The 26027-nt window shown below is 48.7% G+C and overlaps 1 protein-coding gene and 1 pseudogene across 5 annotated transcripts in view; both read left to right on the top strand.

Annotated features, from left to right (window-relative positions):
• The first annotated feature begins 2146 nt into the window (after nucleotides 1–2146).
• Nucleotides 2147–26027, top strand: part of LOC308577500 (disintegrin and metalloproteinase domain-containing protein 10-like) — a 29555-nt gene continuing 5674 nt past the window's right edge. For 2 of the 4 annotated variants that reach the window (XR_014003636.1, XM_081177737.1), the window contains exons 1-14: nucleotides 2147–2251; nucleotides 3792–3936; nucleotides 4144–4265; nucleotides 5814–5972; nucleotides 7646–7737; nucleotides 8495–8620; nucleotides 11864–11956; nucleotides 12671–12830; nucleotides 14612–14772; nucleotides 16509–16680; nucleotides 18762–18906; nucleotides 22732–22915; nucleotides 23043–23142; nucleotides 24778–24998. Coding sequence is in view for 1 of the 4 variants with exons in the window: in XM_081177737.1 (XP_081033863.1) it covers nucleotides 2185–2251; nucleotides 3792–3936; nucleotides 4144–4265; nucleotides 5814–5972; nucleotides 7646–7737; nucleotides 8495–8620; nucleotides 11864–11956; nucleotides 12671–12830; nucleotides 14612–14772; nucleotides 16509–16680; nucleotides 18762–18906; nucleotides 22732–22915; nucleotides 23043–23142; nucleotides 24778–24998 (1947 nt within the window). In the remaining 3 variants the exon portion in view is untranslated. The remainder of the gene's footprint in view (nucleotides 2252–3791; nucleotides 3937–4143; nucleotides 4266–5813; nucleotides 5973–7645; nucleotides 7738–8494; nucleotides 8621–11863; nucleotides 11957–12670; nucleotides 12831–14611; nucleotides 14773–16508; nucleotides 16681–18761; nucleotides 18907–22731; nucleotides 22916–23042; nucleotides 23143–24777; nucleotides 24999–26027) is intronic. The other 2 variants (XR_014003637.1, XR_014003635.1) reach the window with 2 other exon arrangements.
• LOC308577719 (vesicle transport protein GOT1B pseudogene) lies at nucleotides 8697–9923 on the top strand (annotated as a pseudogene). Its single transcript has one exon. The product of its transcript is annotated as a vesicle transport protein GOT1B pseudogene (transcript).

Here is a 26027-nt window from a genome sequence, read left to right as displayed (position 1 = left end):
TCTTGTTTCTCAAGACAGCCTTAACAGCCTTAACACGCCAGTAGATTTTCCCCATTAGGAGGTTTCCAGGAAAACCCCAAGCCGCATAGCTTTGGGTCCAGGCAAGCCTTTCTCTCCAGCATCAGCCAAAGCACACACACCCCGGCATACTGAGCTCCTCGGCTGCTAAGCAAATCAGTCTCTTAAACTTAAGCCAAGAAATAGTATTCTTTATGAAATTGAATATCAATATACGTATCAAGGCTTTGAGATTAGACCACTGAAGAAGCCTGGAAAACTGCATAGGGAGTGTGCTACCTGCAAGCCCCATAGAAGGGCCCCCATCGGGGTAAACAGCAGCCTCTTGATTACTTGGACTGCCAGGGTGAAACGGGTGCAAAACGCCGGCACCCTGCCTACAACTTCACTAGCATCTCAGTACAGTGGTACCTCGGGTTAAGTACTTAATTCATTCCGGAGATTCCGTTCTTAACCTGAAACTGTTCTTAACCCGACGCACCACTTTAGCTAATGGGGCCTCCTGCTGCTGCCGTGCCGCCGGAGCCCGATTTCTGTTCTCATCCTGAAGCAAAGTTCTTAACCTGAAGCACTATTTCTGGGTTAGTGAAGCGTATGTAACCCGAGGTACCGCTGTATTGTGAACAACACCAAACTTTGTTGGTACCTTCATGAACTTACCTGAAAATATAAAGAAAACAAAAGACTGAGTTAAGCACTTGAAAAATCCATTGAAACCAGACATTATAAGTTCATCGTAGGTGGGGTAGTTTGTAAGTCTCTGTGCCTTTCTGCAAGGTTTTGTATATTTCAGAAGATTGATAAAGAATGTATAATTATTTTGGTAATTATTGTGTGTATATTAGTTGCCAACGTGTTGCATGAGTCGTACCACTTGGGTCCAGAACAGAGCAAGGCAATCCTATGTGTCTAGCATCAGCCAAAGCACACACACACTGGCATATTGAGCTCCATCTGAAGATGGAGTGTGCTACCTGCAAGCCCCATAGAAGGGCCCCCATCGGGGGCAAACAGATGAAGTGGGAAATGGACCAGTCTGGTAACAGCATGACATCAGATGCTGGATAGCTATCAGTCATGAACGCTTTAGTTGAGATTCCTGCAATGCAGGGGGTTGGACAATGTAGGGATGCGGGTGGCGCTGTGGGTTAAACCACAGAACCTAGGACTTGCCGATCAGAAGGTCGGTGGTTCGAATCCCCACGACGGGGTGAGCTCCCGTTGCTCGGTCCCTGCTCCTGCCAACCTAGCAGTTCGAAAGCACGTCAAAGTGCAAGTAGATAAATAGGTACCGCTCCGGCGGGAAGGGGTTGCGGCGCTCATCTCGCTTTACTGGCCGAGGGAGCCGGCGTACAGCTTCCGGGTCATGCAGCCAGCATGACTAAGCCGCTTCTGGTGAACCAGAGCAGTGCACGGAAACGCCGTTTACTGGAGTGGTACCTATTTATCTACTTGCATTTTGACGTGCTTTCGAACTGCTAGGTTGGCAGGAGCAGGGACCGAGGGACGGGAGCTCACTCCGTCATGGGGATTCGAACCGCTGACCTTCTGATCAGCAAGTCCTAGATTCTGTGGTTTAACCCACAGCGCCACCCACGTTCCTTCAAAAATAGTATGCAGCTCATGAAACATTTTTACTAGGAGAAAACAATGCAACTTTTGAAGAGAAATGGCGGGACTTAACTGGCCAGCTCAGGCCATGCTCTTACAAAGGAACTTCGTTCAGATGCCTCTTATACTAGAATCTAAACCTCCTAGGAGGAATTGAGGGTTTGAGATCCATTGGCTGCCCTCACCTGGTTTTGCTGGCCAGTGAAAGCCATTTCTTGGGACTGTGGCCACTGACACCTGCTGACAGCTAGGAGCCACAGGTGAGAGCTGAGTGCAGGGTAGGGACCAAAGGTGGACAGACTGTCCCCCCACCAGAGGTACTAACGCCTCCCTTAACACACCATACATTATGTTTTTAATGCTACACCACAGTTGCCCAGTATTGGCAGCAAGGAGCTGGAACTCAACTATCACCAGCCCAAGCTGCAGCCTTCCAGTTAAACATGCCTGTGCAAGACCCTTCCTGTGTTGTGATGCCTTTGCCTCAAATGACGAACCTTCTCTGAATTCCGACACACCCTAATCGGAAGAAGGAAAAGAGGTCTCTTTCGCACCATGCTGGCTTTCTGGTATTTAAGTTTCCCTTTTTGGAGAGTGATTCTTTCCCAAACGCCTGGCTCAGGTAGGATTCTAATACCATCTCTCTCTTCCCACTTGCTCTCTTCCCTTGGATTATGTCCCACGAACCTCTGTTTTTTTATTATGCTCTCGATGAATCAAAGATATTTCACATTACTTCCATAGTCTGTACCCCTGTCAAAAAAAACACCCCTCCATGTATGTTTACATAGCAACCGCTATCAAAGTTCAGGCAGAAAACTTCCAATAGCCTTTCTTTCTTTCTTTGTTTGTTTTTAAAGATATTTGAGACAGCAGGAAGTTGTTGCAGGAGTCATGTATATTAGAATAAGGTAGAATAAGGTGGAATAAGGGTCACAGGTGGCGCTATGGGTTAAACCACAGAGCCTAGGACTTGCCGATCAGAAGGTCAGCAGTTTGAATCCCCGCAATGACGGGGTGAGCTCCCGTTGCTCGGTCCCTGCTCCTGCCCACCTAGCAGTTCAAAAGCACATCAAAGTGCAAGTAGATAAATAGGTACCACTGTGGCAGGAAGGGAAACGGCATTTCCATGCGCTGCTCTGGTTCGCCAGAAGCAGCTTGGTCATGTTGGCCACATGACCCGGAAGCTGTACGCCGGCACCCTCAGCCAATAAAGCGAGATGAGCGCCACAACCCCAGAGTTGGTCACGACTGGACCTAGCGGTCAGGGGTCCCTTTACCTTTACCTTTAAGGTGGAATAAGGGCTTAACTCCATCCAGAGCTTAACATGAAACTCCCCCTCCCTGGGCCTGCTCCGCACCCTTCCATGGAAGGTTGCCTGGAAGGAAATAAAAATAAACAATTTATTGTACCCGCCCATCTGACTGAGTTGCCCCAACCACTCTGAGTGGCTTCCAACAGAATAACACAACGAAACACCAACCATTAAAAACGTCCCCATATAGGGCTGCCTTCAGATGTCTTCTAGAAGTTGTGTAGTTCTTTAACTCCTTGTCTTCTGATGGGAAGGTGCTCCACAGGGCAGGTGCCACTACCGAGAAGGCCCTCTGCCTGGTTCCCTGGACCCTCATTTCTTACAGTGAGGGAACCGCCAGAAGGCCCTCAGCACTGGACCTCAGTGTCCGGGTAGAACGATGGAGATGGAGACGCTCCTTCAGGTCTACTGGGTTGAGGCCGTTTAGGGCTTTAGAGATCAGCACCAACACTTTGAATTGTGCTCGGAAACCTACTGGGAGCCAATGTAGGTCTTACAAGGCGGGTGCTCTGTGGTCTCAACGGTCGCTCCCAGTCACCAGTCTGGCAGCCACATTCTGGATGAGTGGTCATTTCCGAGTCACCTTCAAAGGTAACTCCACATAGAGTGCATTGCAGTAGTCCAAGCGGGAGATGACCAGAGCATGCACCACTCTGGCGAGACAGGTAGGGTCTCAGCTGATGTACGAGATAGAACGTGGCCCTCAGTCTGAAAAGGAGAGAGACCCTTGGTGCTATCAGCAGCAGGGATATTGATGGATGTTTGGCAACCAGCCAACTGAATTCTGATCCTCAGTTCCTGCCATCCCAACAAAGCCCCCTTTGAGTCTCTCCCTCTCGGTTTAAGCCAGCGCAGTTGCACACCCAAGGGCCTATATCAAGCGCCACGAGAGGCTCTCTTACGACAGAGAAGCTTTGGAGAAGATGCATCAAGAGGCCAAGGAGGAAGGAGACGGGAGATCGATCTTGCTCGAGTTCCAAGCCTACCGGAGGTACAGTAACACCATCCGTTCAATGTAGGGATTGCTATGGGATTGCTATGAGGAATTATAACAAATATAGAGTAAGCCATCTGGACAATGGAGAGACCCCACAATTTGTCCCTTAAAAAAAAAATGCAACAAAAGTTATTCACTCTGGTGTCCACATCAAGCAATGAGTTCCACAAGCTAAATGCATGTGTCAAAACTGTGTTTCAGGGTCTTCAGACTGAGACTATGGAGGGACAGGAGTGTTTTTGCAAGAGGCATTGAGATCACCAGGAGAAATGGTGACGCCGGGCCCACGAACCTCTCTTTCATTTACTCTGGTATCCTGGAAGGTGACAATTTTTTATTTTTTATTTAAATTGGTCTGGAAAGAAGTCAGCACCTCACAAAGGGGATAGAAAAATAATGTATTCTCTGTGTCTCCCACCTGCCTTTCTCTCTCTCTACCGGAACAGAATTCCAGACAAGTCTGCTTTCCACATAACTCCTATTCAGAGCAGACGCTTTGAAATTAATGAATTTGAGCTTTCATTTTAAAAGGAGGGGGAGAACAAGCTTCTGTAGTCCTTAACAGTGGCGTAGCGTGGGGGGTGCAGGGGGGGCTGGCCGCACCGGGCGCAACATCTGGGAGTTAGGGTTAGGGGGCGCAAATCCACGGGTTAAGGGGCGCAAATTACTTGCCTTGCCCCGGGTGCTGACAACCCACGCTACGCCACTGGTCCTTAAGGCAGTGAAACTGTGCTTGCAAAGTCCTGGGGCAAAGGCTGGGAAAATCCCACAGGGCAGGGTGTGCACAGCGCTTTGAATGAATCAAGATGAATAAATTGTGCAAAATGGATGCAGATTTACAAAGCTTGCCCAACTTCAGGGACTGGGAGCCCTTGGCTCTCTCAGATGGACTATGACTCCCATCATGCCTGAGTGTTGCCCATGCTGGCTGGGGCTTATGGGAGTTGGAGTCCAAGGACATCCCACCTGATGCCTGCAGCTTGCAGAGTTGCACATGGGTCACATAATTATGGTCTGTGTGTGTGGTTTGGTAGCTGCACGTTCAGGGGGCAAACAATGCTGTCCAGGGTTGTAAAGACTGCGGAGAGAATAAGTGGGTGCACTCTTCCCACCTTGGATCAAATCTATGCTTCCAGGTGCCATAAGAAAGCTGCAGAGATAGCGCAGGACAGTGCGCACCCCGGAAATGTTCTCTTTCAGCTTCTGCCTTCTGGAAGAAGGTACAGGGTTATAAAGACTAGGACTAGCCGCCTGAGAAACAGTTTCTATCCAAATGTGATTTTGGTTTTAAACGCAGTGTAAGGTAGTCTCTGTGGGAGTATATTGTATTTAATTATGGGGTATCAGAGTTTTTAGGGGGTTAACCAGGCTGGGATAGCTGGGATAGCTGCCCATTAGGGACCCCTGACCATTAGGTCCAGTCGTGGCTGACTCTGGGGTTGCGGCGCTCATCTCGCTTTATTGGCCGAGGGAGCCGGCGTTCAGCTTCCATGTGGCCAGCATGACTAAGCCGCTTCTGGCGAACCAGAGCAGTGCACGGAAACGCTGTTTACCTTCCCACCAGAGCGGTACCTATTTATCTACTTGCACTTCATGCTTTCGAACTGCTAGGTTGGCAGGAGCAGGGACCGAGCAACGGGAGCTCACCCCGTCGCGGAGATTCGAACCGCCAACCTTCTGATCGGCAAGTCCTAGGCTCTGTGATTTAACCCACAGCGCCATCTGCGTCCCTAACGTCTGATGTAGATTTTTTCAATTTCTTGTTCTGTATGGGACAATGACCATAAAGATTATCGTATTGTATTGTATAATGTTTGGATGGGTGTATTTTAGCTCAGCCTGCGCTAATGACCCTGCTGACCTTCCCACAGGAGAGCCAGGTTCCTCGTGCCATGGGTCCATCATCAACGGCCTCTTTGAGGGCTTCATCCGGACGCAGAACGGCACCTATTACGTCGAATCTGCTGGGTCGCCTTCCTCCAGCCAGACCTCTCCAACTCATTCATTCATCCATCATGAGAGTGACTTAGGTCAGTGGCTTTCAACTTGTGTGCAGTTGCATCCTGGGGTGCCTTGAATGGTGATCAGGGGTGTCACAGGCAACACTGACCTCTGTCCCTCTGCCCTTTCCCCCTTCTGGGGTATCCAAGAGCCCATATAGAGTCCTTACATGGGTTCCCTATTAGTAGGAGAAAATAACAGGCCAACCAGAGAATATTGAGAAGCAAAGCAGCTAGTAAGCCTGATCTTTATTAAACTGTTGCAACAGGGTGCTCCCCTCACCCGCAGGAGAGAGGAAGAACCCAGGACAAAGGTGTGTAAGCTCTTACATAGACTTTTTAAATTGCCCACCCTCAAACTCCAGACCACCCCCACAAACATCATACCTACATCACAGATTTTAGAATCAGAGAGTTGGAAGGGACTCGGAGGATCAGATTGTGTTATCATATTCCTTAGTGGGGGGGTCATGTAAACTGGTCTGATGAATTATGCTTTTTATGGAGTAGGGGGGCACTGGGGGTGATGGGTGGCCAGAGACCCCCTGGTCTAGATTGATTCTAGATCCTGCCATGTGGCTGGTGGATTGAAAACCCTCCCCTTGGCGAGGTTATCCACACCTTTTCCTCTGCGCATGCCCAGGTGAACGAAGGAGCATGTGGCGGATCTTGGCACAGACCCACGCACAACATCGCTGGGCAGGTGTGGTGACATAACACTCCGCAGGTGGGAAAATGCAGCATCAGTCTGCAGCAGGCTATACCGTATTTCTCGCCCCATAAGGCGCACCGGACCATAGGGCGCACCTAGTTTTTAGAGGGGGAAATCAAGGAAAAAAATCTTATTTCCCCCCCCCCCCAGCTCCAAAGAGCAGTGTACAGGCTGCGCACAACCTCTCCCTGCAGGAGGGGTTGCGCACGGCTATGGCACAAGCTATATGGCACAAGATCCATCCCGCTCGCTGTCTTGGCTTGTGCCATAGCCGCACACAACCCCTCCAGCAGGGAGAGGCTGCGCAGGGCTAAAGAAGCCATAGCTGCGTGCAGCCTCTCCCTGCCGGAGGGGCTGCGTGCGGCTATCCCTGAAGCCTTCCGAGCACAGCGCAAGTTCCCGCTGTGCTCCTCAGGCTTCGGGTTCCTTTCGCTGAAGCCTGGAGTGCAAGACTCTCCCGGCTTCAGTGAAAGGAACCTGAAGCCTCCAGAACACAGCGGGAACTGGCGCTGCACTCCGAAGGCTTCAGGTGGCTACCCCTGAAGCCTAGAGAGCGAGAGGGGTCGGTGCACACCAACGCCTCTCACTCTCCAGGCTTCAGCGAAAGCAACGCGAAGCCTCCAGAGCGTGGAGGGAGCGTTCCCTCTGCGCTTCGGAGGCTTCGCGTTGCTATCACTGAAGCCAAGGAGCCTGCATTCGCTCCATAGGACGCACATGCATTTCCCCTTAATTTTTGGAGGGGAAAAAGTGCGTCCTCAGAGTGAAAAATACGGTAATTCTTGGAACGAAGCCAGTTCCCCACAAAGCACTTTTCAGGGGACAGAAAGTCTGCTTTCAATCTCGACTGTGTGTGAGGAAAACAAAACCCAAGTGCTTGCTGGACTTCGAAAACAAAGATCCGCCCGAGGAATTCCGCTGCATGAAAAGATTCCCTCTTGTCTTGAGACTCTGCAGCACCATTATGCTTTTTTCCCCCCTTCCCCACTGCTAGATTATCAACTCTGGGGAGATTCTGAATCCGTGACTTTGGCTCGGCAGACACACCGGCACCTGCAGGATTTCCAGCAAAAGCTCACAGCAAAGGTGAGGGTTAAAAGCTGAGAAAGGGGGCTTTTTAGTTTTGGGGTGGCAGGGTTTATAAAAGTACCGTATTTTTTGCCCTATAAGACTCACTTTTTCCCTCCTAAAAAGTAAGGGGAAACGTGTGTGCATCTTATGGAGCGAATGCAGGCTGCGCAGCTATCCCAGAAGCCAGAACAGCAAGAGGGATTGCTGCTTTAACTGCGCAGCGATCCCTCTTGCTGTTCTGGCTTCTGAGATTCAGAATATTTTTTTTCTCGTTTTCCTCCTCCAAAAACTAGGTGCGTCTTGTGGTCTGGTGCGTCTTATAGAGCGAAAAATACGGTACTTAAAAAAGCAAAAACTAGAGTCCTTTTTCCTGGGGATAGCTCAGATGGAAATTCCCAGGTGTCAAAAAAGGTTATTTAGGTATGCAACAACTCTGGCTTGTGTTTTGTTAGCCCCAAAGTGGAAAACAAGTCTCAACTGAAGAAGAATGGCAACTTAAAATTGATGGAATATGCGCAGCATGTGGATCTAACACATGGGTAGGCAAACTAAGGCCCGGGGGCCGGATGTGGCCCAATCACCTTCTCAATCTGGCCTGCGGACGGTCTGGGAATCAGTGTGTTTTTACATGAGTAGAATCTGTGCTTTTATTTAAAATGCATCTCTGGGTTATCTGTGGGGCATAGGATTTCGTTCATTCCCCCCCCCCCAAAAAATATAGTCTGGCCCCCCACAAGGTCTATCTCCCTGCTTCACCTTTTCTCCACAACAGGATCTAGAGCATTTACTGCGGCGGAAGAGAAGCGTGGATTATTCAAAGACCTCTTGCTTGCTGCACATTCATGCTGACCACCTTTTCTACCGAAGGTTTGGCTCCATCGAAGCCGTGATCGCCCAGGTACCAGAATCTACAAAGGAAGCCTCTTAACCAGGGGCGGGGGGTGGGTAGAGAAAGTTGATTCCATTCTCATTTAAAGCTGGATTTATCCAATTTGCAATTTTCCAAAAACAATACGAGAACCGTAGTGCGCACTCCGCGCTGCTCCCACCGTCGCCATGTTTTCCCTCACGGATACTCAGAAAACTGGAACGGGTCTCACAGGTTTTGGAGTGTTTTTCCTTTTCTTTGGGATGATCCTAATTTTTGACAAAGCACTTTTGGCTATTGGGAATGTTTTATTCGTGGCTGGTCTGGCTTTTGTGATTGGTTTAGAAAGGACTTTCAGATTTTTCTTCCAGAAACACAAAGTGAAAGCCACAGGTTTCTTTCTGGGTGGTGTACTTATAGTTCTTATTGGCTGGCCCTTGATAGGAATGGTCCTTGAAATTTATGACTTCTTATTCAGGAACTTTTCCCCTGTGGTGGTTGGTTTTATTAGAAGAGTGCCAGTCCTTGGCTATCTCTTGAATTTACCTGGCATTAGCTCGCTTGTAGATAAAGTTGGAGGGACGCGGGTGGCGCTGTGACTTAAACCACAGAGCCTAGGACTTGATGATCAGAAGGTCGGTGGTTCGAATCCCTGCGACGGGGTGAGCTCCCGTTGCTCAGTCCCTGCTTCTGCCAACCTAGCAGTTCAAAAGCACATCAAAGTGCAAGTAGATAAATAGGTACTGCTCCGGCGGGAAGGTAAACGGCGTTTCCATGCGCTGCTCTGGTTCGCCAGAAGAGGCTTAGTCATGCTGGCCACATGACCCAGAAGCTGTACGCCGGCTCCCTCGGCCAATAAAGCGAGATGAGTGTCGCAACCCCAGAGTCGGTCACGACTGGACCTAATGGTCAGGGGTCCCTTTACCTTTACCTAGATAAAGTTGGAGAAAGCAACAGCATGGTATAACGGCAAGTGTGCCAAAGACTGGCTCTAAACTTATATTATTTATAAGGTCCTTCTGAAGAAAAAAAGATCAGCACAAAGATTGTCTTGTGTACAGAGGCAAAGTTTGTAACGGTCTTGATGTAAGTTTTTAATTTACACCATAATCTGCAAAAAATCATTTTGAGCAAAGGGCAAGTGTGCAGCCAGGACTTTCAACACCACCAATTCTGTGACTTGAGCTGAAGGAAAAGTCATGGGGAAACCCATGGTATTAAAAATTTTAAAGACTACTTAATGCTTTTGGGAATACGAGAACCAAAATCCAAGCTTATCAGGATTTTGCAAAGCAGTTCTCCAGCCAATGTTTACAGGTGTGCAGATCAAGGGAAGTCACGAGTCCTGCTCCATTCTGCCTTGGTCAGACCCCACCGAGAGTTCTGGGCATCACTGTTTAAGGAGGATATTGACAAGGCGGAAGGTATGGAGAGGAGGGGAATCAAAGGCCTGGAAACCAAGCCTTAGGGGGAACGGCAGTGGGAGCTCAGCAGACTTAGCCTGGAAAAGAGGAGACTGAGAGCCGATATGAGAGCCGTCTTCAAATATCTAAAGGGTTGTTGCACAGAAGATGGAGCAAGCTTGGATAGATGCAGCCGAACCAACTTTCTCCTCCATCCGAGGTGAGACCTTGCTGTTGTTGTTGTTGCTTAGTCGCTTAGTTGTGTCCGCCTCTTCCTGACCCCCTGGACCAGAGCACGCCAGGCGCTCCTGTCTTCCACTGCCTCCCGCAGTTTGGTCAAACTCATGCTGGTAGCTTCGAGAACACTGTCCCACCATCTCGTCCTCTGTCATCCCCTTCTTCTTGTGCCCTCCATCTTTCCCAACATCGGGGTCTTTTCCAGGGAGTCTTCTCTTCTCATGAGGAGGCCAAAGTATTGGAGCCTCAGCTTCAGGATCTGTCCTTCCAGTGAGCACTCAGGGCTGATTTCCTTCAGAATGCAGAGGTTTGATCTTCTTGCAGTCCTCTCAAGAGTCTCCTCCAGCACCAGAATTCAAAAGCATCCATTCGTCGGCGTTCAGCCTTCTTTATGGTCCAGCTCTCACTTCCATACATCACTAGTGGGGAAACCATAGCTTTAACTATACGGACCTTTGTTGGCAAGGTGATGTCTCTGCTTTATAAGATGCTGTCCAGGTTTGTCATTGCTTTTCTCCCAAGGAGCAGGCGTCGATCGCTGCCTTGCCGTGGCGAAGGGGCTTGAATAACTCAGAGGAGCTAAGACCTAGCTGCCTTTTACGCCAGTAATGTTTGTGTGGCCAAGGGATCTGGTCCTCATGATTCTAAAGGAAGGGTTGATTTAATCAGGAACACATGGGGAGGTAGCTGATACTGAGCAAGACAATACAGGTCATTCGTCAGCAGACCATGCGACTCTTCGTCTCTGAAGGTGGATTCCAGCCCCACGTAGGGCACAAGATTCCTGCATTGGATTCCGTTGGATTATATGATCCTTGGGATCCCTTTCCAACGCTACTATTCTGTGATTCTATGGCTGGTATTGAAGGAATGGGTTTCTGTGCAGCCAGTTTGAAATGGGACCCAAAGTCCCAATTTTTCCTCCTCCAAGGGAGCACTTCTAAGATGCATTAACTTGAGCTTTTCAAGCTCAGGAAGCTTGAGCTTGAGTCAATGTATAAGCAGAAAACCCAGCTGTATAAACAAGTGCTCAAAGCCCTCTCCCTTATCAGCCTGTGACGGCAATGAGTGGCCTTGTCCGTTCCAAAGTAGAGCAGGGATGGCACAGCTGGGTCTTACAGCCTGACCACAAAGACCACAGACCTTGTCAGGTCTGACAAGAGACCCGGGAACGGCGCCAGGAGTGCTCTTAGAGCTGGTGACCTCTTGCTCCAAGATAAGAGTATAGGAACAGGAACAGGACACCCTTTTATGGTCAAGAGTACTAAAACAGGAAAACCCTTTTATGGTTAAGAGTACCGGAGCAGGAACATCTGTGATGTCAACTTGCGTGTATAAGCTGATGTGGCTGGATTCCTGGGGAAGCGGGAAGAGGGTGCCTGGAGGATATATATACTGCATGAAATTTCTCATTTCTTTGGACTTGCTGTGAACTGACCACGCAAGTGCCTTCTGCTATCCGGAGAGCAGAATAAACTTTCTCTGAATCAACCTCGGTGTCATTTGACTTCCTTTCTCCCTCCCGGGAGCAACGCAGACCCCACCAGTCAGTAAGGTCTAATAAGGCTACAGTATGGGCTATTTAGAGTCTTTCCTAGCCCTACCATCTCTCTCTGCCTTTCTCTCCCACCAGATTGCCAGCTACGTAAAAGCTGTAAATGCCATTTACGAAGGGGCAGAATTTGATGGAATCGGGAACATCGACTTCAAAGTTAAGACCATCAACGTAAGCACAGCTCTCTTCTTAGTAGAGTTTCTACGGGGATATATGCTCGGTATTTATCACCCCTGCTCTGCAAAAATCTCCAAATTAATCCGAACGTCAGTGTCTAAAATCCCTGGTAGAGGACAAGGATCTTGAGATCACGTTAAGGGTAGCCAAATTCTGTGCGATTGCCATAAAACGTAGGGAACAAGCTGTGCTATCATAATGATTAAGGTTTTAAATGATAATTTTAGGTTATATGCTAGTGACTAAGTTTTAATTTCTTTATTTTTTAACTGTTGAATATCTGTATTGTCCCTGTTATACCTAATTGCAGATTCAAATGTATCCCTATTATGTTTTATGACTTCCTTGATATTGTATGTGGGCTGGAACTGGTCTGTGACCGAAATAATAAAATTCATTCATTCATTCCTCTCCTTTCCCTTCCTCCCCTGCAACAAAAACTCTGTGAGGTGAGTGAGGCTGAGAGACTTCAGAGAAGCGTGACTGGCCCAGCAGCTGCATGCGGAGGAGCGGGGAATCGAACCCGGTTCACCAGATTACGAGTCCACCACTCTTAACCACTACACCACACTGGCTCTGTGTTTCTGTGCAGGGTTTCAGGCAGTCCCTGAGGTGCCCTGGGTCGAAGTTGTTTCTGGACTTTGTAAATCAATGCAAAATACTAAAGCAGCGTCACGTGCTCAGGTGTGTCTTATCCTTCTTTCGCAGATCGTGGAGGAGGAGGACCGCTCAGAGTCGCCCTTCATCAGTCCAGAGATGCTCCTGATGATGCACTCCAAAGCCAACTGGAACAGTTACTGCTTAGCTTTCCTGCTCACCGACAGGGATTACAGCGGAGTTCTGGGCATCGCTTTCAACGGACAACCTGGTGAGTGAGCAGAGAGGCAGTTCAACAGCCCTAGTCTTTGTCTTTGGAAGGAAGAACATGAACATACAGCCACAGACCAACCTATGTGGATAATTTTTTATTGCTCTGTTAATAACTCGCCACCCATCACCAAATAAATCTTAGATAAATACCGTATTTTTCGCTCTATAGGACACACTTTTCCCCTCCAAAAATTAAGGGGAAATATTTGTGCGTCCTATGGAGCGAATGCAGGCTCCTTGGCTTCAGCGATAGCAACGCGAAGCCTCCAAAGCGCAGAGGGAGCGCTCCCTCCGCGCTCCAGAGGCTACACGTTGATTCAGGGATAGCCACCTGAAGTCTTTGGAGCGCAGCGGGACCTCTAGTTTGGGGGTGGCTGCGCAAAGCCTCCGCAGGGCAACGGGATGAAGGCACCCCACTGTCCTGTGGAGGCTTCACAGGCTGTCCCAGAAGCCAGAACAGCGAGACAGAGCACTGCGCAGCACTCCATCTCGCTATTCTAGTTTCGGGGTTAGCGGCGCAAAGCCTCTGCAGGGCAGCAGGGTGCCTTCATCCCGCTGCCCTCCGGAGGCTTCGCGGGCTGTCCCAGAAGCCTCCACAGGGCACGGGGATGAAGGCTCCCCGTGCCCTGCAGAGGCTTCGCACAAAGCTAGAACAGCTAGAGGGAGCGCTGCGCAGTGCACCCTCTAGCTATTCTGGCTTTTGGATAGCCCCACGAAGCCTCTGCAGGGCACGGGGATGAAGGCTCCCCGTGCCCTGCAGAGGCTTCGTGCAAAGCTAGACCAGCTATCCCAGCGGCTATCCCAGAAGCCAGAACAGCAAGAGGCTTTCCCAGAAGCCAGATCCCTCTTGCTGTTCTGGCTTCTGGGATTCAGATTTTTTTTTCCTTGTCCCCCCCCCCCCCAAATTAGGTGCGTCCTATCATCTGGTGCGTCCTATAGAGCGAAAAATACGGTAATACAAACCAACAACACGTCCAAAACACTGGCGACACAAACGAGAATAAGTTAACAATAAATAAGAGGATAGGGTTTTAAACACATACACACATTTAGAACCACAAAACAGGCTGGGTTTTTTTGACAGGGGCTCAGAGAACAGGGGGACATGATAAGTCTTTTCTCTCTCACCCCCCCAAGACCCCACTTTTGATGTTTAAGGCTTCTTTCCATGTTTCTTTGATTTCTTCTGCCTCACAAATCTTACATTATCTTTAAAGGAAGAACCTTAGGTTTGTTCCCTATCATCTCCAGGCAAGGCTGGAACAAGACCCTGGAATCCTGGAGAGTCGCTGCCAATCCATGTTGACAATATTGAGCTCCGTGGCCTGATAGTCTGACCTCCAATGTCCCTGATCTCTCGAGTTTGGGGTTTTTTTCCTTGTTAATATCTACCTCCCGGGACATGGGTGGCACTGTGGTCTAAACCACTGAGCTTCTTGGGCTTGCCGATCAGAAGGTTGGCGGTTCGAATCACCGCGATGACGGGGTGAGCTCCCGTTGTTCAGTCCCAGCTCTTGCCAACTTAGCACTTCGAAAGCAAACCAGTGCAAGTAGATAAATAGGTACCGCTCCGGCGGGAAGGTAAACCATTTTTCCGTGTGCTGCTCTGGTTTGCCAGAAGCGGCTTAGTCATGTTGGCCACATGAACCAGAAAAACTGTTTGCGGACAAATGTTGGCTCCCTCGGCCAGTAAAGCGAGATGAGCGCCCCAACCCCAGAGTCGTTCGTGACTGGACTTAACTGTCAGGGGTCCTTTACCTTTTTTTATCTACCTCCCAGGTGATTCTGGAGGGATTTGCTCAAAGCAGCGCACTTTCCAAGACAAGGAGGTCTCGATGAACACGGGGCTGATCACATTGCAGAAATATGGACAGCTCCTTCCTCCGAGGATGATCCATGTCACGCTTGCCCACGAGCTCGGACACAGCCTGGGTGCCTACGTGAGTTTGTTGCTTTTCCAGCGTGGAAAACAAAGAAACAAAGCCAGCTTCCCACACCGTTTCCTTTCGTGATGAGTCCAGCGTCCTGGGTGCTGAGCTGAGATAGAACGGGCAATGCTGAGTCGTCCGAAAAGCAAAGCGCAAGCTGACCTTTTACTGCTGATTCAGGCTCCACGCCGTGGCAACCCTACAATAAATGCATTTATTGTACATTTCCGAGCACAATTCAAAGTGTTGGTGCTGACCTTTAAAGCCCTAAACGGCCTCGGTCCAGTAGACCTGAAGGAGCGTCTCCACCCCCATCGTTCTACCCGGACACTGAGGTCCAGCGCCGAGGGCCTTCTGGCGGTTCCCTCATTGTGAGAAGTGAGGCTACAGGGAACCAGGCAGAGGGCCTTCTCGGTAGTGGCGCCCTCCCTTCAGATGTGAAAGAAATAAGCAGCTATTTTATCTTTAAAAGACATCTGAAGGCAGCCCAGTTTAGGGAAGTTTTTAATATTTAATGCTATACAGTGCATACGCTTCAGGTTACATGCACTTCAGGTTACAGACTCCACTAACCCAGAAATATTGCTTCAGGTTAAGAACTTTGCTTCAGGATGAGAACAGAAATTGCACGGCAGCAGCAGGAGGCCCCATTAGCTAAAGTGGTGCTTCAGGTTAAGACCAGTTTCAGGTTCAGAACGGACCTCCGGGACGAATTAAGTACTTAACCTGAGGTACCACTGTATTGTTTTTAACACTCGATTGGAAGCTTCCCAGAGTAGCTGGGGAAATTCAGCCAGATGGGCAGGTATAAATAATAATAATAATAAACACATGGCTCAAAGTCGGAGTTAACTCTTTATTAGCAAGGACACGATCTGCACAGACTTGGCAGTGTCGAATGAGGAAAGCAGCTCATCCCTGGCTGGTCTTGCCGCCCCATGGAAGTCCCCACCTCCCCACAGCTGCCTAAATCCCCTGCTCTCCAGGGCTTCCCCAAGCAATCGGAGACTGCGCCTGCTTGCATGCAGCCAGCCTCTGCTCCACTCTTTTCATGCCTCTCCTGGTTCTGGCACACTGCAAGAACACAATTGAAGAGGGTGTTTGACAATGACAATGAACTTTATTACGGTCACAGACCAGGATAAAAAGCAACAACATATAAATAAAATAGCAGTTAGGATTTTATTTTATTTTTAACTAATAAATGTTGGAGCAAATAAGGACAACATCTGAATAAAATACAAGATTAAACATGGATAATGGATGGATTAAAAACTGATAATTAAAACAGATAAGAACTAAAAAACAAATAAAAACATGCAGTTAAAACTTAACTGTAAGAACTAAAAAACTCGCAGTTAAAACAACTATAAGAGGCTGCAGAGTAGAAGCCTCTGAAATAGATGACACTCCCACCATTAGAGACTGATGTGCAAATATGGTTAAAACAGACAATTAAAACAATGTACAACAATAAATTTAGAAACAATGTACAACAATAAACTATCTCAGGGAGTTGACTCGGAGTCACCCATGGAACCGAGTTTGGGGATTTTCATGCCAGACTATTTTGAGTTGGGCAATGGTCTGCGCCTACAGATTTGTACACAGAATCTGGCGACCATCCAGCTCTTCTTCTGATCTCTGCCTAACAGCAAAAGGTTAAATTTTTGCTTTTGCGGGAGGTCGAGGAGCCTCACCAGTAGGGGATCAATGAACTTACTACGAAGAGGGTGTTTCTTTTTCAGCACGACGAGAGCAAAGAGTGTTCCAGTTTCCACATCGACACCACCAAGGGGAAGTACCTGATGTTCAGCTACGCCACGGATGGGGAAGAATTCAACAATGACAAATTCTCCCCCTGTAGCCGCGCCTACATTGCAAACCTCCTGAGGCTCAAGAAGGACAACTGTTTCGTTGGTGAGAGAGCCTGACTGTCTTTGGGTACTTGTTTACACCCGCTGCCTTATATTGGTTGAATTGGTAGGGGAATGAGTTATTTAGGGCTGTCAAAGGTAGGAAGGGGTGGATCAGGCTATTTTCCTTCCACGGGGCCCAACAGAATCTTCAGTCCACTTTCCACTGTCTGCAGATTTATTAATTTCTTAAACACATAAAATTTTGCATTGAAATCATTGCAATTTTCCACATGCGCTTTCCATAATAATAATAATAATAATTTTTATTTATACCCCGCCCTCCCCAGCCAAGGCCGGGCTCAGAGCGGCTTACAAGCAATAATAAAAACAAGTTGAATGATTACAACTTAAAAACAAAATTAAAATACAACATTAAAAAATTGAAACATTAAAATATTAAATTGTAGCCTCATCGCAGGAGGAGAAGGAAATGAAAAAAGAGAGTGGGGGAGGGAATCAAATTGGCTCCAAGCCAAAGGCCAGGCGGAACAACTCTGTCTTGCAGGCCCTGCGGAAAGAAATCAGATCCTGCAGGGCCCTGGTCTCATGAGGCAGAGAGTTCCACCAGACCGGAGCCAGTGTTGAAAAGGCTCTGGCTCTGGTTGAAGCTAATCTAACTTCCTTAGGGCCTGGGACCACTAGGGTGTTGCTATTTATGGACCTTGAGGCTCTCCGTGGGGCATACAGGGAGAGGCGGTCCCGTAGGTACGAGGGTCCTAGGCCGTGAAGGGCTTTAAAGGTCAAAAGCAGCACCTTAAATCTGACCCTGTACTCTACCGGGAGCCAGTGCAGTTTGAAAAGCACACAGCATTATATTGAACTAAAGCCCTACTCAGAGTAGGCCCATCGAAATGACCAAACTTCAGTTAGCCACGCCCATTGACTTCAATGGGTCTACTCTGAGTAGGACTTACTGAGAAGCTCAGTAAACAATATCTTTTCCAGCATAGCAGGAGGTTGGATTAGATGCTCTTTGGGGGTCTCTTACAACTCTATGATTCTATATCTCTTTGGATTTCCTGCACATCCTATAAGATCCAGTTCTGCAGGTACGATCCGATTTTCGCAAGGCACAGCTGTGAAACGAAAAGAAAAGCTCTCAGACCCCTGGGAATTAATCAGGACACAATCCAACCAGAATCTGGGTCAAGCAAAAGTGTGGATGAATCCTAAGAAATCAGGCAATGTGAGAACCAATGTGTTAGTTTATATTTGGTTAAAAGTAAAAATACTATAGATTATGGTAAAATAAAAGGAGAATTCTCTGGATATCCAGGTTTGGGGCAAGTTTTCTTTTGTGAGAGAGCTCCAGCAGAGATTTAAAATATGCAGCAAAGTAAATTGTGGAAATATAGGTTGTTAGACCTTTAAAATATCCCCTTCTCAAAGTTCCTCCCCTTCCTTCACCATAGAAAGAAACCACTTTTGGTGAGTGACAAATGGTTTACTTACAAACTTTCCAAAGGTCAGATTCACGTGTTTTTCCATATAGCAGCAGCAAAAAAACGCAGGCAGTTTAATTTAGGTTCCCAAAATGGTAAAATGTTTCTAAATCATATGTATAAAAACACAAAGATGGCTTGCGAAAGCCAGGTGGTTAGAGCCCCCAGCTTAGACCCCTTATTGGTAGGGTTCACATGGTGGAAGCGGGAGAACAAATAGTTTGGTAAGGTACGTAGAAGAGTTTGGATTTGATATCCCGCTTTATCATTACCCGAAGGAGTCTCAAAGCGGCTAACATTCTCCTTTCCCTTCCTCCCCCACAACAAACACTCTGTGAGGTGAGTGGGGCTGAGAGACTTCAGAGAAGTGTGGCTGGCCCAAGGTCACCCAGCAGCTGCAGGTGGAGGAGCGGAGACGCGAACCCGGTTCACCAGATTACGAGTCCACCGCTCTTAACCACTACACCACGCTGGCTCTCGAGGGGTGTGTGACCTAGCTAAGCCTGGCAGGACAGCTTACTCTATGGTCTTAACCCCTTCATGCATTAATTAGGATTAAGCACGTTGGTTACATGAGGCTGGATACATCCCAGAACTGCATCTTTTCCCCACCACCTCTTCTTTGGCATTTTGCTTCCAGAAACAGACCGTCCCATCTGCGGGAACCGGATTATGGACCCAGGAGAGGAATGCGATGTTGGCAATGATGCCACAGACCCCTGCTGCTATGGCGCGGCTGAGCCCAGTGGGATCCGGTGCCGGTTGAAGCCGGGAGCTCTGTGCAGGTAACGGTGGGGACACGTGGCTCGCTTTGCCCTCTTCTTTCACAAATTTGTGCTTATAGTACTCACCGTTAAATCTCTCCTCCATCCTCTCTCGGTACTCCACAAGCTTATCTGCATAGCTGTCAACCGTCCTTTATTTGGCGGGAAAGTCCCTTATCCCAGCCCTGTGTCCCACTGCGGTCCCTTATTGATGATGTCCCTTAAATTTCCCAGGTTTCAAAGGAAGCCGCTCCTCTCCCTCCATCCCTGCCGGCCAGGGAGGAGGGAGGCTCCAACTGTGTTGCTTGGCTGCGTTGCTCACCCAATAAGGAGTCTAAGAACGACTGGGGGGTGGAGCTTGCATGCCTCGTGCCGATCAAATCGGCCGCGTTGCCTGGGGACTCGCCTTTGCTCAGCGCTTCCCAGCGGAGAGGGGACGGTGGTTTTCCTTGCTGCATCCCCTTTGCTGGGTTGCTGCGCTGTGGGAACCACCGCTTGAGGCTTCGTTTGGCTGCTGGCTGGGCTTTCTGCCTTTGGCTTGGAGGGGCTCAGAAGTTGAACACAGCTGTGCTCTGAAAATCCCTTATTTTGGCTGCCGATCCCTTATTTCCGAGGCTGCTGGTCCCTTATTTTCAAATCTGTAAGTTGAAAGCTATGCTCATCTGTTCCTTTCCCTGTTTTGCCTCTTCCTCTTATTCCCCTCCCCCCAATAATTTTTATTAAATTTCAAACATATGTGACACATACTGTAAAACAAGCAACACAAAAATTAAAAAACACAAATAAAACTAGTAAGATGAATAAAAACAAATATATATATATAACAACAAACACATAAACAACACAGATTAATTAATTAATTAAACTTCCAATCTCTTAAACATATTATTTGACTTCCTCTAGTCCCTCCCATCTGAATTTCCTTGTATCTGAATGTAACAGTTTTCCAATATCATTATTCCAAAAACGATATTCCATTTATAATCAGGTTTCTTAACTTTTCTTGACCTTCTAAATCTCATTTATTTAACCAACTCCTAATTTAATCCTAGGCCTGTTTGGTACTTTCAAGTAACTTCTAATTTTTAATATTACAATATTTATTCAAATAGTCTTTAAATTTCTTCCAATCTTCTTGATATTCCTCTTCTTTCTGGTCGCGGATCCTTCCGGTAAGGTCAGCTAGCTAGCTCCATAAAGTCCATCAAAATTCGAGCAGCGGTTGTGGCATACAAAAATACCTTTACATCTTTCTTGGGCAAGTCAAGACCTGTTTTTCCGAGGAAAAAGGACTCTAGTTGTTTTGCCCCTTCCTCTTAGGCTCTAGGTGCTGAATACATCACCCTGAGAATCTCATCTCTCTTTATTTTGTTTTTAAAAGAGAATGTTTCGGGCCTTAAGGTTCAACAGGTAGATAAATTTGAAAGCAGGCAGGGATAATCCTGGGTGTGCGCATACACTGGATTATAGTTGCATTTTCCTCTAGGGTTTGGTAGAAATTCTGGGCCGTCCATTACATGTGTGGATGACAAAGGGGTTGAGTGTTTTTTTTAATCCTCCGGCTTGTCAATAACTCATCCCATCCTGAAAAAACGAGAATGGCAGCAGAGAGAAGTTTAGCACAATCCTTTTCCTCGGGTGCTCTATCTCTACATTGTTTCGGGTTTTCTGATTCAAGTATGACACGCAAACATCCACGCAGGGGTGTCGTTGCCCAGGGTCACAGTGGTGTGTGTGTCATAGACCCATTAATTTTTGGGAGGTGGGTTCCAGCAGATTATCTATGTCAGCATCCTACAAATCCCTCTAAGTTACCGTATTTTTCACTCTACAGGACGCACCGGACCACAAGACGCACCTAGTTTTTAATAATAATAATAATAATAATAATAATAATAATAATAATAATAATAATAATAATATCTTTATTGTCATTGCCCCCTTCGGGGACAACGAAATTACTTGACTGCTCCATAAAAACACTAATTAAACAATACAGTATAATACAGCAAGGAAGATTAGATGACTTTCAAAGTCCGGGCTTCCCATTCAGGGCCGAGATCGCTCTGGAGAAGAAGCTGTTCTTTAGACGGCTCGTTCTTGTCTTCATCGTCCTGTATCTCCGTCCCGACAGCAAGAGCTCGAAGAGACAGTGACCAGGATGCAATGGATCTTTTACTATGTCCAGTGCCTTCCTATGGCACCTTGTGGCATAAATCTGCTCTAAGGTGGAGAGTGGGCAGCCAACAATGCTCTCTGCTGCCTTAACAACCCTGCACAACCCCATCCTGTCCTGGGTAGTACAGCTTCCGTACCACACACATAAGCCATAAGTGAGCACGCTCTCAATGGCACAGTGATAGAAGGCAAGCAGCAGTTTCTGCGGAAGATGGTTTTTCCTTAGTATTCTCAAAAAGTACAGTCTCTGCTGCGCCTTCTTCACAAGCCCCCTTGTGTTGACACTCCAGGACAGATCCTCCTGTAATTCAATGCCCAAAAATCTGAACGTTGTTACCCTCTCCACACAGACCCCATCAATCAAAAGTGGCTGGACGTTTAGAGGGGGAAATCAAGAAAAAAAATCTCCCAGAGCTTATCGGGGCTGCGGGGGAAGCCTGGGTCCCCCCCTCCCAGCCCCAAAGAGCAAAGAAGCCAAGGCAGCCAGCGGAATCCATCCCACTGGCTGTCTTGGTTTCTGCCATAGCCACGCAACCTCTCCAGCCGGGAGCTAAACCTCTCCAGCGTGGCTCCCGCAAAAGCCCATAGGAGCCGCACACCCTTTAAGGAGCGCGTGGCTCCTGCAGGCTTTTCTACGAGGAGGGAGAAGGGACTAACTGGCCGCATCAGTCCCTTCTCCCTCCTGGGGAAAAGCCCGCAAGAGCTGCGTGAAGCTTGTGTGCGGCTCTTAGGGGCTTTACCTGCCTGCCTCCCCCCTGCATTCGCTCCATAGGACACACAGACTTCCCCCCTTAGTTTTTAAGAGGGAAAAAGTGCGTCCTATGGAGCGAAAAATACGGTACGTTTTGCACCAGTTCATGCCTTGCTGCTCCAGATTTCTGGGGTTAATTGCCCTCTAAGTAGCTAAAGAAGGAGCCTAATAGATCATCAATTTCCTCACCTACCTTAGATTTGTAGTTTTGCAAGAGAACATCCATAGCTAAGGGTACTGGCTCTCTGCTTCCTCCTCCCCTCTCCCCAACTTCCATTCTCCGGAGAGGAGCTTGAAATGGGCTTCATATGAACTCCATTTGAACAGCCATAATAATAATAATAATAATAATAATAATAATAATAATAATAATAATAATAATAATAATAATAATAATACATTTTATTTATAGCCCACTGTCCCCGGCCAGAGCCGGGCTCAGGGCGGCTAACACCAATAAAATTTCAGTAAAAACGTAATAAGAAAAAAAAAAAACAATTTAAAATACAGGTTAAAATGCAATTTAAAATGCAGCCTCATTTTAAAAGTCAAAACCATAAAGGGGGGGGGGGCATAAAGGTCAGACTGAGTCCAAACCAAAGGCCAGGCGGAACAGCTCTGTCTTGCAGGCCCTGAGGAAAGATGTCAAGTCCCATAGGGCCCCGTTCTCTTGTGTCAGAGCGTTCCACCAAGTCGGGGCCAGTGCTGAAAAGGCCCTGTCCCTAGTTGAGACCAATCTAACCACCTTGCGACCTGGGGCCTCCAAAGTGTTGTCATTTGTGGACCTTAAGGTCCTCCACGGGGCATACCAGGAGAATGTCAGTAGAGTGGAAATAAGTCCGCAGAGTGGTCCAGTTGAGGATTTTGCAGAGCATATTGGATGGTTCTTTCATGTATGTGTGTTGCTGTTTTTTAAGTCCTAGCCAGGGACTCTGCTGCAGCCACAAATGTGCCCCCAAACCCCGAGGGGAGCGATGCCAGGCGGAGACCGACTGTGCTTCAGAAAACACCTGCTCTGGGGCAGAAGCAATGTGCCCGCCACCCCTTCCGAAAGCAAACTTCACCCTCTGCGGCATGCGGTCCCGGGTGTGTCTGAACGGGGTGAGTTTTCACAGAGTTGGAGGCTATTGGCCATTGGCCGTGACGTCCAGGGGGATACCTCCAATTTCCTGGGGCACTCTGCCAAATACTGGGAGCTGAGAGCCTTCCTTCCTCTGTCTCTTTCAAGCTCTGTGTGGGCTCCCTCTGCACGCGGCACGAATTGGAGCAGTGCGATTGCGTCACCGATTCCCTGAGAGAGAGGTGCCAGCTCTGCTGCCAGCTTCCAGGTCCTAATTCATTTCTTAAAAAAAAAATAATTAAGCAAATGTATTATGGTGGTGATAGTGTTGCAAAAAACAAACTCTACAAGCATCTCTTATTACAAAAAAGTATGTGGGGGTGGGGGTTACAAAGAAGTGGGGTGGGTGGGTGTTGCGGCGCTCATCTCGCTTTATTGGCCGAGGGAGCCGGCGTACAGCTTCCGGGTCATGTGGCCAGCATGACTAAGCCTCTTCTGGCGAACCAGAGCAGCGCACGGAAACGCCGTTTACCTTCCCGCCAGAGCGGTACCTATTTATCTACTTGCACTTTGAGGTGCTTTCGAACTGCTAGGTTGGCAGGAGCAGGGACCGAGCAACGGGAGCTCACCCGGTCGTGGGGATTCGAACCGCTGACCTTCTGATCGGCAAGTCCTAGGCTCTGTGGTTTAGCCCCTAGGGAACCCCCAAAGGAAAACTGCTCAGAGCCCAGGGAGGGGTGGTGGGACGACGATGAGTGGTCAGAAGGAGAAGACTGGGAGGAGGAGGTGTCGGAATCTGAAGAGGCAACAGGGTTTAGTGAGCAGGAAGAGTCTGTGGCAGAGAGACGTCCAAAATCGGAGGCTGAAGCAAGAGAGGTGGGAGGCCAAGAGGCAGAGAAGAGTCCAGCTGTAGTCACGGGTGTCTTCTCCTTCTGCTGCAACCAGCTCTTCTTCCCCCTGGACTCACAGAATCAGGAGAGGCATGAAAAGAGCGGAAGAGAAGTTAGCTTCATGCAGGCGTAGTCTCAGATTGCTGGGGAAAACCCTAGAGAGGAGGGAACTTAGGGAGCTTAGGGAAGGTGGGAGCCTTCAGTCTTGGCAACTGATCCATGGGGGCAAGACCTGCCAGAAGATGGGTTGCTGTGCTCATTAGGCCTGACACCCCTGTGCAGATCGTGCTTTTGCTAATAAACAGTTAATTCCCACTTGCATGGTGGCTCACTCCTGACAGTTCCCCATCTCTGATTGTTGTTGTCGTTTAGTCGTGTCCGACTCTTCGTGACCCCATGAACCAGAGCACGCCAGGCACTCCTGTCTTCCACTGCCTCCCGCAGTTTGGTCAAACTCATGCTGGTAGCTTCGAGAACACTATCCAACCATCTCGTCCTCTGCCGTCCCCTTCTCCTTGTGCCCTCAATCTTTGGACGCCTTCCGGCCTGAGGGGCTCATCTTCCAGCGTCATAACTTTTATATGCCTGTTGTCTTTGTCCATGGAGTTTTCTTGGCAGGGATACTGGAGTGGCTTGCTGGTTTCTCCTCCAGGTGGATCACGTTTGGTCAAAACTCTCCACTATGACCTGTCCATCTTGGGTGCCCTGCTCGGCATAGTTCATAGCTTCTCTGAGTTATTCAAGCCCCTTTGCCACGGCAAGGCAGTGATCCATGAAGGGCTCCCCATCTCTGATAGAACATGTAAAATCTACACAGAGGACAACTGCCCCTGCCCAGTTTTTATTGATTCAAAATATTTCCAACACGACTTCTGAGTCTATTCAGCTCTAATTTATTGAACAGCCTCCAAGGAGCTGAATGCAGGCAGGCAAGAAAAGGAAAATTGAAATTAGACTGCCCCTGAGCTTTATTGGTCTTGGCTAACTCTCTTTTCCTAAACCACTTCTGCCAGGGAGAGCCGACACGTGTGCCAGCACTGCCTCTGCCGCCTGGGGACGTTTCTTCAACGGCTCCGAAATCCCGCTGATTCCGGGTTCGCCGTGTGGGGGCAAGGCCGGCTACTGCGACAAATTCCACATCTGCCGATTCGTCGATGAGGACGGGCCCGTCGCGCGGGTGAAAAACTTCATCCTGGACTTCATCGAGATGGAAGACGTCGCCACCTGGATGAAGGTGAGGCGCAGGTTTCAGAGACCCTCCGTGGCTCAGTGAGAAGATAGCTCAGTCGGTAGAGGGTGGGACTCTGAATCTCTGACTCGAGAGCCAGTGTGGTGTAGTGGTTAAGAGCGGTAGTCACGTAATCTGGGTAACCGGGTTCGCGTCTCCGCTCCTCCACATGCAGCTGCTGGGTGACCTTGGGCCAGTCACACTTCTTTGAAGTCTCTCAGCCCCACTCACCTCACAGAGTGTTTGTTGTGGGGGAGGAAGGGAAAGGAGATTGTTAGCCGCTTTGAGACTCCTGAAGGGGAGTGAAAGGCGGGATATCAAATCCAAACTCTTCTTCTTCTTCTTCTCTGGGTTGTGGGTTCGAGCCCTACGTTGGGCAAAAGATGCGTGGCAAGGGGGTGGACCAGATGTCCCTCAGGGTCCCTCGCAACTCTACAATTCTATGCAGGAAGAGTCCCAGATTCAGTCTCCAGCTGTTGTTTTGTTTAGTCGTGTCCGCCTCTTCGTGACCCCCTGGACCAGAGCACGCCAGGCCCTCCTGTCTTCCACTGCCTCCCGCAGTTTGGTCAGACTTATGTTTGTAGCTTCGAGAACACTGTCCCACCATCTTGTCCTCTGTCGTCCCCTTCTCCTTGTGCCCTCCATCTTTCCCAACTGCAAGGTCTTTTCCAGGGAGTCTTCTCTTCTCATGAGGTGGCCAAAGTATTGGAGCCTCAGCTTCAGGATCTGTCCTTCCAGTGAGCGCTCAGGGCTGATTTCCTTCAGAATGGATCGGTTTGATCTTCTTGCAGTCCATGGGACTCTCAAGAGTCTCCAGTATCTCCATAAAATTATAGATGTGATGGCCTGGGATTTGGACTCGGATGCTGAACCCGAGGGATTCCAGCCTGCACAGGATTCCCCGCCTCTGGAACCAGCTGAGCCGGGGCTGGGGCATGAGCCTGAAGGGTCCTCACCTGTGCTGGGTCCTCAGGTGCAGGCATCAGCTGCTCTGGCTCCTGAGGTGATGGAGGACCCATTGCCTGCAGGTGCTTC

This window comes from Podarcis bocagei, assembly GCF_964188305.1.
Source record: "Podarcis bocagei genome assembly, chromosome: 18".
NCBI lineage: Eukaryota > Metazoa > Chordata > Lepidosauria > Squamata > Lacertidae > Podarcis > Podarcis bocagei.
The sequence above is the reverse complement of the archived record's forward strand: the minus strand, read 5'-3'. Positions and strand labels throughout refer to the sequence as shown.